Source organism: Salvelinus sp. IW2-2015, unplaced genomic scaffold (assembly GCF_002910315.2).
Source record: "Salvelinus sp. IW2-2015 unplaced genomic scaffold, ASM291031v2 Un_scaffold679, whole genome shotgun sequence".
In the NCBI taxonomy this organism is placed as follows: domain Eukaryota; kingdom Metazoa; phylum Chordata; class Actinopteri; order Salmoniformes; family Salmonidae; genus Salvelinus; species Salvelinus sp. IW2-2015.
In genome coordinates this window covers 29,153-41,652 of record NW_019942593.1, presented here as the reverse complement: position 1 = coordinate 41,652, position 12,500 = coordinate 29,153, and the positions used below count along the sequence as shown (strand labels likewise).

Here is a 12,500-nt window from a genome sequence, read left to right as displayed (position 1 = left end):
AGGACTCTACCTGCTTCAAATTAGCGGAGAAATGAGTCATTGTTCTTCTGGCTGAATGTTGTTGAATTATCTTCTCGTAGCATTTGAATTATTCAGATGAGAGAAACTAAATGGAAAAAGCAAACGAGATACAATGTGAGAATATTTTAGATGAACAAATCTCTATTTGTTTAAATATTTTAGATGAACAAATCTCTATTTGTTAAATATTTTAGATGAACAAATCTCTATTTGTTAAATATTTTAAATGAACAAATCTCTATTTGTTAAATATTTTAAATGAACAAATCTCTATTTGTTAAATATTTTAGATGAACAAATCTCTATTTGTTAAATATTTTAGATGAACAAATCTCTATTTGTTAAATATTTTTAAATGAACAAATCTCTATTTGTTAAATATTTTAGATGAAACAAATCTCTATTTTGTGAAATATTGTTGTTTGCATGTACATGTCCCAGAAATGTTGTGAGATTTGAAATGAGGGTTGGCCAATTTCTGTCATTCCTAGATGTTAGATTTAAAAATATATTAAACATATTAGCATATTTACAGTACTTATAAGACAACAGCTATGAGGTTTATTTTAATTTGAATCATTGCGTGGTGAATGTCTTGATCAATTTGTCAAATGTGACATCTTCTGCGTCATATTTATCGCTTATTAAAAACAGGAAGATGATGAGAAAAAGAAAAAAGACAACCGATATAATAATTTGTTAATAATTTAAAATATATTTAATTTGCCCATTGTTCCCCTTATAAACATCGAGGTGCCTCTGTCTGTGTAACTTAGTGTGCTGCCGTTTGCTGCTGCTGTGCTGCTGTCTCTGGGACTGTATAGTTCAAAGTGTGGCTTTCTAATGTTTATCAGGTGACCCTGAAGGTCAGGCTAATGCGTAACCTTATGCCACTAGGCCTCTAAATCAACCTCCCTCCTCTTCTATTTCCCTCCTCTCTTCTCCCTTTACCTCTCCCCCCATCTCTCCTCTCTCTGTTCTGAGCCTCACACTTAATGACGCTCCTATTTTCTCTCTCTCCCTGCGTGTCCTGATGCTGTGCAGCGCGTCGGAGAGGCAGTGGGGCGATGAGGGGAGGGCTAGAACAGGCCTGACAAGGTTCCTCCTACAATGACAAATGGCTGGCTACAGCAGGACCTTGGCTGATTAGATAAATCAAAAAGTGATTTATGACGTTCAGACCGTTTGCATTGCAGGAGAGAAAACAACCATGCTTCCCCACCCATCTTTATTTACTACTGTCAATGGTAGTTAGGACGCCAAGTGTATACACAGTCACAAGTATACACACATATATACGCACACACAAATGTGTGCATGACGTACACAGATACACACTCAAACACATACACCAGTGTGTCCAATCCAGTTCTCTCTTGAACACCAGGCTAATTCTGTCCTAAATTGTTCCTCAAAAGCAATGCCGACAATAGAATCGCTCCTAATGGTTTTCTCACATACCTATTTCTGCATGCGCCCTTTACGGTAAATCTAACGCAGCAAACTTCATTTTCACAAAAACCGGAGGTTCATGTGTTATTACGTGTTATCACATTTTTCTTTAGAAATACATAATTACTATCTAATCTTTAAACATAAACAATCTATTAAAATAAAAATAGAGCAATACAATATTGGGTACAAGTCAGTAAAATAATATATATTTCTAAGATTTTGTTAAGAGGGCTCTGCTGGTCAGAGGCTGGTTGGATTTACTATTCAATTTAGCAGTCCTGAGATTTGGCAGAGGGGCTTAGGTTACAGGGCAGTAAATTTACTCTGACAATCGACAGAGAGAAAGAGGGAGGGTGGGAGAGAGGGAGAGAGAGAGAAGGTAGAGAGAGCAAAATGGAGGGAGAGATAGAGAAGGGGGAGAGAGAGAGGGGGGAGAGGAATTGAGGGAGAGAGAGAGAGAGCGATGGGTGGGGAAGAGAGAGAAAGAGAAAGAGAGGAGGGAGAAAAGGGAAAGAGAGAGGTTGATTTAGAGGCCTAGTGGTCTAAGGTTATGTATTATCCTGACCTCAGAGTCACCTGATAACATTAGAATGCCACACTCCCACGGACAGAGCAGCACAGCCAGGCAAACAGCAACAGCAAGCCACACTAATCACCACGACATACAGCAACAGCCACGGCCAACAGCAGCACACTAAGTCACACGGACAGAGCCAGCACAGCCAGGGCAAACAGCAGCCACACTAAGTCACACGACAGAGCAGCACAGCCAGGCAAACAGCAGCACACAATTCACACGGAACAGAGCAGACAACAGCCAAGTCAAACAGCCAGCACACTAAGTCACACGGACAGAGCAGCACAGCCAGGCAAACAGCAGCACACTAAGTCCACACGGACAGAGCAGCACAGCCAGCAAACAGCAGCACACCTGTCACACGGAACAGAGCAGCACATCCAGGCAAACAGCAGCCCACACTAAGTCACACGGACAAGCACACAAGCCAGGCGAACAAGCAGCACAGCACACTAAGTCACACGGACAGAGCAGCACAGCCAGGCAAACAGCAGCACACTAAGTCACACGACAGAGCAGCACAGCCAGGCAAACAGCAGCACACTAAGTCACACGGACAGAGCAGCACAGCCAGGCAAACAGCAGCACACTAAGTCACACGGACAGAGGCACCTAGATGTTTTCGAGGGGAACTAATGACCAAATTAAGTATATTTTAATTAATGCAATTTTTTAGGCAATCTATTTTTATTTGTTGCCTTTTTTTATTTTCTCATCCTCGTCTTGTTTTTAATGAGAGATGAATATGAAGGGAGCGGATGTCACATTTGACAAATTGATCAAGACATTCACCCACGCAATGATTAAAATCAAAATAAAACTAATAGCTGTAGGCTTATAATTAAATATGCTAATATGTTTAATATATTTTAATCTAACATCTAGGAACGGCAGAGATTGACCAACCCTAATTTCAAATCTGGCTAAATTTATGGGACACATCCGTGCAAACAAACATGTTTTGCAAATAGGAATTTGTTCATCTAAAATATTCCAGATTTGATCTCGTTTGCATACTTTTCCCGTTTCGTTTCACTCATCTGTAGAATTCAAATTTTATGAGAAATGAATAGAACAACATTGGGCCAAACAAACAATGACTAATTTCCTTGCTAATTTGAAGCAGGTAGAGTCAGTAATTTCCTTAGCTGACAGGCTGATTTTCATGCAGGGTCTTTGTTTAGTAAGATATTTATAAAGAGAGGCCCCTAAGCCATACCACTGACATGCTCCATCTCTACACTGCACAAAGCAATCTGGAATTAATCCACATAGGGACATTTGCATGGAAAATGAAACATGGATTAGAATTCATCTAAAATGACACTGGATTAAAAAAAGACAATGTCAATGAAGCAAGGGAAAAGCTCTCATCTCTCCCTCTCCATCTCTCTCTCTCTCTCTCCACCTCTCTTTTTCTCCATCTCTCTCTCTCCACCTCTCCCTCTTTCTCTCCATCTCTCTCTCTCTCTCTCTCTCTGTGACTCTTTGTTTAAGAGATCTCGGTCTTGGATATGTGGTTTGTGTTTAAGCTGCCTCCCCGGAGTTTACTGCTGTGTGTTTTACAATTATCCTCATCGCAGATTGGGCACGGAGATGGACACACTCACTTTTTAAGCTGGAAAAGAGCAAAATAAGAGCAGAGCACAACAACAAGCAACCAGACCAGGCCAGAACAGGCCAAACCAGACCAAACCAGAGCAGGCCAGAGCAGACCAGGCAAAACCAGACCTGGCCAGACAAAACCAGGCCAGGCCAGACTAGACCAGGTCAAACCAGAACAGGCCAGGCCAGACTAGACCAGACGAAACCAGGCCAGACCAAACCAGACCAGGCCAAACCAGGCCAGACCAAACCAGACCAGGCCAAACCAGGCCAGACCAAATCAGACCATGCTGCTGGTAATGATACTGCTGGTAATACGGGAGTGTAAATTCATTTTGATTTGTATTTTTTCACCTTCATTTAACCAGGTAGGCCAGTTGAGAACAAGTTCTCATTTACAACTGCGACTACAACTGTGACAACTGCGACTCTCATTTACAACTGCATTGACTTTGGTCCCTGCCACTGACATAGAGCTGAGCGATAGATGACTAGCTCGGTGTGTGTGTGTGTGAGCTGAGAGATAGTTGACTAGCTAACGAATAGCCCTCGCTGTCTCTCTCAGCACTCCTTCTGCTCCACTGAACCCAACATTATGGAGCTAGGTATAGCATGCAGGAGGGAGGGAGAATAAGGTAGAGAGTGAGGCCATGTAATATTCATCTCGGGCATGGATTTCCATCTCATCCATAAACAGGCCATGTGATGTGAGTGGATATTTGGATAAATTCGATGTAGCCAAGCCAAGCCAGGGGACGGCCAGACCAGATGCTAGCTAGCTCCAGGGGATGTTACAGCCAGTAGAACACAAGGCCTCTCCTCTCTGATCATGCACCATCATCCTTACATTACAAACGGATGCAGATTATGTCTTTTGTGTGTGTCATTTTTCTCTCTTTTAAATTCCCATTCAGCAAAAAGCATTGTGATGGGGACATACATTGGCCAGGGTCTATCAGGCAAATGATGGATGGAACAAAACAAAATAAAAAAAGAGAGGGAGAGGGGGAAAAACTAATTTAAGGGTTACAAGGATGTGGTGCGATATTAGTAAAACATATACATGCGTGCTGTCTAATCCTGCGCTTATGAAAAATGAATATGTCATCGGAGAGGCACAAGTACAGGCAAGATTAATACAAGGAGCTTATGAATTACAAGCATGCCAACTGATTTGATTAAAAAATAATCTGGGGTCTGGTCACTGGATGGTTATATTCTCTAATTTATCCTCTCTCTCTCTCTCCCTCCTCTCGCTCTCTCTCACTCCATCCTCTCACTCACTCCCACTCCCTCTCTCTCACTCCCTCCTCTGACTCTCTCTCACTCACTCTCACTCTCTCACTCCTCTCACTTACTCTCACTCCCTCCTCTCACTCACGCTCACTCCCTCCACTCACTCACTCCCTCCTCTCACTCTCTCTCACTCCCTTCTCTCACCTCATCTCTAACTCCCTCCTCTCGCTCTCTCTCACTCCCTCCTCTCACTCACTCTCACTCCCTCCTCTCGCTCTCTCTCACTCCCTCCTCGCTCTCTCTCTCCCTCCTCTCACCACTCTCACTCCTCCTCTCGCTCGCTCGCTCGCTCTCTCTCTCTCTCTCTCTCTCTCTCTCTCTCAGTCTCTTTCTTTCTCTCTCATTATCTTTCTCTTCCATCCTCTCTCTCTCTCTCTCTCTCTCCTTCATTATCTTTTCTCTCTCATTATCTTTCTTTCTCTCTCTCTCTCTCCCCGTCTCTCTCTCTTTCTTTCTCTCTCATTATCTTTCTCTCTCTCTCTCCTCTCTCATTCTCTCTCTCATTATCTTTCTCTCTCTCTCTCTCTCTCTCTCAATTAAATTCAATTTGCTTTATTGGCATGACGTAACAATATACATATTGCCAAAGCTTACTTTGGATATTTACAATATTAAAATAAGAAGAATCAAAATTGTCGACGGGACAACAGTAACAACAATAACCAAGTGTCAAAATAACCATACATTGAACAACAACAATAATTATACAGTAGAGTACATGTGCAGGTTGATTCGTCTGTCAGACACTGTTCCTCATCTTATGGCAGGCAGCAATGTAGTGCGCTGCCAACCCACAGCTCTCTGCGTCCTCCCCCAACAGGACGGGCAGCCTATCTTCATCAGAGAGGTATTTTAAACCTTTAAAAAGGGTTTCAAATTTGGGGAAATTACACACTCTAATTGTTTTAGATTTTTTACATTTAGTCAGGAAATGCAGCTCTGTCTCAGGTTCTGCTGTCCTCTACAGGGAGCCAGGTTTTCCTGTGTCTACCCTTCTCAATGGCAAGGCTGTGCTCATTGAGCCTGTAATTTGTCAAGGTTTTTCTAAGGTTTTGATCAGTAACCATGGTCACATAGTTAACCATGGTGTACTGTCAATTTAGGGGGGCAGATAGCACTGCATTTTGCTTTGTGTTTGTGCTTGTGTTTCCCAATAAGTAATGTAGTTTGTTTTGACTGTGTTGTAATTTATTTTATTCTGATTGATTAGATGTTCTGGTCCTGAGGCTTCAGTGTGTTAGTAGAACACATTTGTGAACTCAGCCCCAGGACCTGCTGGTTGAGGGGACTTTTTTTCTTTGCTCAGCTCTTGGCATTGAAGGGCTTGGTAATGATATGAGAGGTGGTCATTGTATTTTAGATGTTTCCAAAAACTTAATTGCTCTTTTTTGAGTTTTTATTATTAGTGGATATTGGCCTAATTCTGCCCTGCATGCATTGTTTTCCTCTGGACATGTAGGAGAATCTTACAGAATCTTACAGAACTCTGCATGCGGGGTTTCAATGGGGTGTTTGTCCCATTTGATGAAATCTTGTTTTGCAAGTGGACCCCACACCTCACTGCCATAAAGTGCAATTGGTTCAATGACANTGAAATCTTGTTTTGCAAGTGGACCCCACACCTCACTGCCATAAAGTGCAATTGGTTCAATGACACATTCAATTAGTTTTAGCCAAATTTTAATAGGTATTTCAATTTTAATTTGTTTTTTTAATGGCTTAGAATGCCCTGCGTGCTTTCTCTCTCAGTTCATTCACTGCATCATTATGGTGTCCAGTTGAGCTTATTTTTAAACCTAAGTAATTGTAGTGTGTGCAGTACTCTATATATGTTGTACCAATTGAGAACTTTGGTCTAATTCCCTGAGATCCGGCCCAGGTCTGGCAGTACTGCTCTAGCAGGTCCAAGCTCTGCTGTAGGCCATGTGCTGTGGGTAACAGCAGGCATAGGTCGTCTGCGAAGAGTAGGCATTTAATCTCTGAATTGTGGAGACTAACACCAGGGGCTGAGGATTTTTCTAGAATAGTGGCCAATTTGTTGATGTAAATATTGAAGAGAGCAGGGCTCAGATTACAACCCTGGCGAAGGCCCCGCCCCTGGTTAAAGAATTCTGTTCTTTTGCCAATTTTAATGCTGCACCTATTGCCAGTATACATTGATTTAATTATGTCATATGTTTTACCTCCTACACCACTTTCAATAACTTTGTAGAACACATCCTGTATGCCAAATAGAATCAAAAGCTTTTTGGAAGACTATAAAGCAAGCGTATATTTTGGTATTATTTTGGTTTGACATGTTTATCTATTAGGGTGTGTAGGATGTAAATATGATCAGTCGTGCAATGTTTTGATATAAATCCAATTTGGCTTTTACTCAAGACATTGTGCTTATTAAGGAAATGTAGAGCTCTTACATTTATAATACTACAGAAAACCTTCCCCAGGTTACCGTTCACACAAATGTCTCTGTAATTGTTAGGGTCAAATTTGTCTCCATTCTTAAAGATTGGGGTTATGAGTCCTTGATTCCAGATGTCAGGGAAATAACCTACACTCAGGACCAAATTAAACAGTTTTAATATAGCCAATTTAAATTTTGCACTAGTGAGTTTGAGCATCTCATTTAGGATGCCATTCAGGTCCGCATGCTTTTTTATAAAAATTTGAGGGCCAGAAGTTTCTTATAGAGCTCCTGGTCAGTAATTGGGGAGTCCAATGGATTTTGATTGTCCTTTATAGCTTGTTCTAATCCATTCAACTTCTCATGAATTTGGCATTGTTCTGCGTTTGTGTMAATTTGAATGGTGTTGTAAAGTGTTTTAWAATGGGTTGTCCATATGTCATAATTTTGTATCGCTAATTCCTCTTGTTTAGATTTTTTTTAGTTTTCTCCAATTTTGTCAGAATTTGTTTGTGTTTATGGACTCCTCAATTAGTGTCAGCTGCTTGCTGTTGTACTGTGCTTTTTTGGTTCTGAATGTACGTTTATAGAGTTTTAAATTTTCACAGTATTAAAGGCGTAATTCACCATTATTTGGGTCTCTGTGCTTTTGGTTGGATAGTATTCTAAGTTTTTTCCTTATAATTTTAAAATCTGCATCAAACCAGTTGGCATCTGTGGTCTTTTTTCTTTWGTTTTTTATCAATTTCAGTTGTGCTTCTTTTCCTGTATATATAGTTGATGTTTTTTACTGCTAGATTGACGCCTWYTTTACTGTGAGGGAATGTGGTATCCAGAAAGTTATCTAAGAGGGTTTGGACATTTTGGTTACTGGTTGCTTTCTGGTATTCTTCTGTGCTGTTTCTGGTATTCTTCTGTACTGTTTCTGGTATTCTGCTGTGCTGTTTCTGGTATTCTACTGTGCTGTTTTTGGTATTCTACTGTGCTGTTTCTGGTATTCTACTGTGCTGTTTCTGGTACTCTACTGTGCTGTTTCTGGTATTCTACTGTGCTGTTTCTGGTATTCTACTGTACTGTTTCTGGTATCGTTTCTGTGCGGTTTCTGGTATCTTCTTCAACTGTGGTTTTTGGTATTCTACTGTGCTGTTTCTGGTATTCTTCTGTGCTGTTTCTGGTATTCTTCTCTGCTGTTTCTGGTATTCTACTGTGCTGTTTCTGGTATTCTGCTGTGCTGTTTCTGGTATTCTGCTGTGCTGTTTCTGGTATTCTACTGTGCTCTCTCTCATTCTCTCTCTCTGATGGAGTGTTTAGAAAGGCTAGTCTGAAGCCTTCACATGCTACACACACATAGATGGGTAGAAGGTATGGGTTGGTGTATGTGATCTTACTGTGTTCTCTGTCAGCCAGCTCTCTGTCGTTGAGGCCAGGCCTGGAGGAAGAGCGGGGAGGAAGGGGGGCTTCGTCATCACATGGCTCTTCTGAGAGAAAAGTAAACACAGAGAAAATAATACATTACCCATACTGCTTCACTCTGTACACAGCTCACCAAGTAACCCTCAGTTCAAACCAAACACATAAACATACTTTTTGGTAACCTGCGTGTGTGTTGCTCACTAGGCTGCTCAGCTCTGCCCGGATGGCTAACGCTAGCTAGCGCTAATCCTATTCTAACCAAACCCTAGTTCTCTTTCTCTTTCTCTTTCTTTCATCCCACAATCACTTTTGCTTTTATTCCTCCATCTCTTTCTCTTTCTGTAATGAATTTACAGCAGACTGAGAGGCCAGATAACCAGGACTAATACCCACAGACACAAACTGTAACACACAGCTGAATACACACACACATTGAAAAACAAATACATACACAAACACATCCAAAAAGTGTTCAAATTCATATCTTTTTTAAAGGGGCCCCCTCTGTAAGAAATCCAATGAATGCGGGTGTCAGAGAAAATGAAAATGGTGTGTGTGTGTGTGTGTGTGTAAATCGCTGTGCTCATCAATCTTTCTCTGCCTTAATAAGCATGTATTATCATAACCATAGAGACCTAGCCAAAGGTGCCTTAGGGGTCACGTACACATTTGCATACAATCACTTTGGCCATTGTGTGGTGTGTGTGTGCATGTGTGTGTGTGTGCAAAAGGGGTCCAAAACCCTCTCGGAAACATTATATAATTAACCCTTTCATATTCAGTACACACACACATACACACAGCGCGTCCAGGCGCCGCCGCTTTAAGCGGCAATACATTAAGTGGAAATTATATACAGCATGAAATTTTCATGGCAGATGCTGGTGAGTGATTGAGAGGAGAAATGATGGCTGTGTGTGTGTGTGTGTGTGTGTGTGTGTGTGTGTGTGTGTGTGTGTGTGTGTGTGTGTGTGTGTGGCACTACCAACTCCAAACCGCACCACACAACCCATGCCACGACACGCACACACACACACACACCACACACACACACACACACACACACACACACGCATAATGCACTCACTCTCATTCCACACACAATGTCACATTCACTCTTCACTAATAAACACACACTCTCTTTCACTTACACACCAGCGCACACAACACACACACACCACACACACACACACAACACCACACACACACACACACACACACACACACCACACACACACCACACACACACACACACACAACACACACCACACACACACACACACACACAGTGATCTGTGTTCTAGCTGGCAGGGTCAGTCGGAGGGCAACCGTTGTGATGATGTATAGGCTGAGATCGTCTGGGAATGTCCTCGATCTGGAAACACATTCCAACACACGCACACACGCACACACACACACACACACACACACACAGCACACACACACACACACACACACACACACACACACACCACACACACACACACACACCCACACACACATACAACATAACCAAACCCCCAAAGAGAGAGAGAGGAAAAGGGTCTGATGAGACCCAGATGATAGATGCTGTTCTTTTCTCCATTTTCTTTCCACTTCCTTTATCTCTGTCCTGTCCCTCTCCTTTATCTCTTTCCTGTTCCCCCTCCTTTATCTCTGTCCTGTTCCCCTCTCCTTTATCTCTGTCCTGTTCACTCTCCTTTATCTCTGTCCTGTTCCCCTCCTTTATCTCTGTCCGTTCCCCCTCTTTATCTCTGTCCTGTTCCCTCTCCTTTATCTCTGTCATGTTCCCTCTCCTTATCTCTGTCTGTTCATCTCTTTATTTCTGCCTGCTCTATCTCTCCTTTATCTCTGTCCCATTCCCTCTACTTATCTCTGTCCTGTTCCCCTCTCCTTTATCTCTGGCCGTCCCTCTCATTTATCTCTATCCTGCTCTCCTCTCCTTTATCTCTGTCCTGTTCTCCTCTTCTTTATCTCTGTCCTGCTCTCCTCTCCTTTATCTCTGACCTGCTCCCTTTTATCTCTCTTCTCTTCCCCTCTTCTTTATCTCTGACCTGCTCCCCTCTCCTTTATCTCTCTTCTAATCACCTCTCTTTATCTCTGTCCTGTTCCCTCTCCTTTATCTCTGTCCTGTTCCCTCTCTTTATCTCTGGCCTGCTCCCCTCTCCTTTATTCTGCCCTGATCCACTCTCCTTTCTCTTCTGTCTCCCTCTCCTTTATCTTTTTTTCTTTTCACTCTCTTATCTCTGTCCTGCTCCCTCTCCTTTATCTTGTACTGTTCCCTGTCCTTTATCTCTGTCTGCTATCTTTATCTCTCTTCTCTTCCCTCTTCTTTATCTCTGCTGCTCCCTCTCTTTACTCTCTCTTATTTTCCCCTCTCTTCTGTCCTTCATCCTTTATCTCTGTCTTTCACCTCTCCTTTATCTCTGACCTGCTCCCTTTTATCTCTCTTCTAATCACCTCTCCTTTATCTCTGTCCTGTTTCCCTCTCCTTTATCTATGTCATGTTCCCTCTCTTTATCTCTGTCCTGTTCACCTCCTTTATCTCTGCCTTGCTCCATCTCTCCTTTATCTCTGTCCTGTTCCCCTCTCCTGTTATCTTTTTTTCTTTCACCTCTCCTTTATCTCTGTCCTGTCCCCTCTCCTTTATCTCTGTACTTGTTCCCCTCTCCTTTATTCTCTGTCCTTCCTTCCTTTATCTTCTCTTCTATTCCCCTCTCTTTATTCTCTGTCCTGCTCCCTCTCTCTTTATCTCTCTTCTAATCACCTCTCCTTTATCTCTGTCCTGCTCACTCTCCTTATCTCTGTCCTGTTGCCCTCACTTTATCTCTGTACTGTTCCCTCTCCTTTATCTCTGTACTGTTCCCTCTCATTTATCTCTGTCATGCTCTCCTCTCCTTTATCTCTGTCCTGCTCTCCTTCCTTTATCTCTGTCCTGCTCCCCTTTATCTCTCTTCTCTTCCCTCTCTTTATCTCTGTCCTGCTTCCTCTCCGTTATTCTCTTCGAATCCACCCTCCTTATCTCTGTCCTGTTTCATCTCCTTTATCTCCGTCCTGTTCCCCTCTCCTTTATCTCTGTCCTGCTTCCCTCTCCGTTATCTCTCTTCTAATCACCCCTCCTTTATTCTGTCCTGTTCTCATCTTCTTTATCTCTGTCCTGTTCCCTCTCTTTATCTCTGTCCTGCTCTCCTCTCCTTTATCTCTGTCCTGTTTCTCATCTCCTTTATCTCTGTCCTGTTCCCCTCTCTTTTATCTCTGTCCTGCTCTCCTCTCCTTTATCTCTGTCCTGTTCTCATCTCCTTTATCTCTGTCCTGCTCTCCTCTTTTTATCTCTGTCCTGTCTCATCTCCTTTATCTTTGTCCTGTTCCCCTCTCTTTATCTCTGTCCTGCTCTCCTCTCCTTTTATCTCTGTCCTGTTCTCATCTCCTTTATCTCTGTCCTGTTCCCTCTCTTTTATCTCTGTCCTGCTCTCCTTTCCTTTATCTCTGTCCTGTTCTCATCTCCTTTATCTCTGTCCTGCGCTCCTCTCTTTTATCTCTTTCTCTTTAGCTAGAAATGTTTTAGAAATGTGTTTCTTGATAGGCACCCACACACACACAACACACACACACACACACACACACAACACACAACACACACCACACACAACACACAACCAAAAGCACACCACACACACACAACACACACACAACACCACACACATTATTTAGTATCAGTGTGATGCCCTG

The 12,500-nt window shown here is 42.4% G+C and overlaps 1 protein-coding gene across 1 annotated transcript in view; it reads right to left on the bottom strand.

Annotated features, from left to right (window-relative positions):
- LOC139023979 (zinc finger homeobox protein 4-like) overlaps positions 1-12,500 on the bottom strand; it is a gene marked incomplete at both ends in the record, with an annotated part of 64,141 nt that overhangs the window by 24,913 nt on the left and 26,728 nt on the right. Inside the window, one exon of the mRNA XM_070438290.1 lies at positions 8,747-8,836. Within this exon, the coding sequence (XP_070294391.1) occupies positions 8,747-8,836 (90 nt within the window). The remainder of the gene's footprint in view (positions 1-8,746; positions 8,837-12,500) is intronic.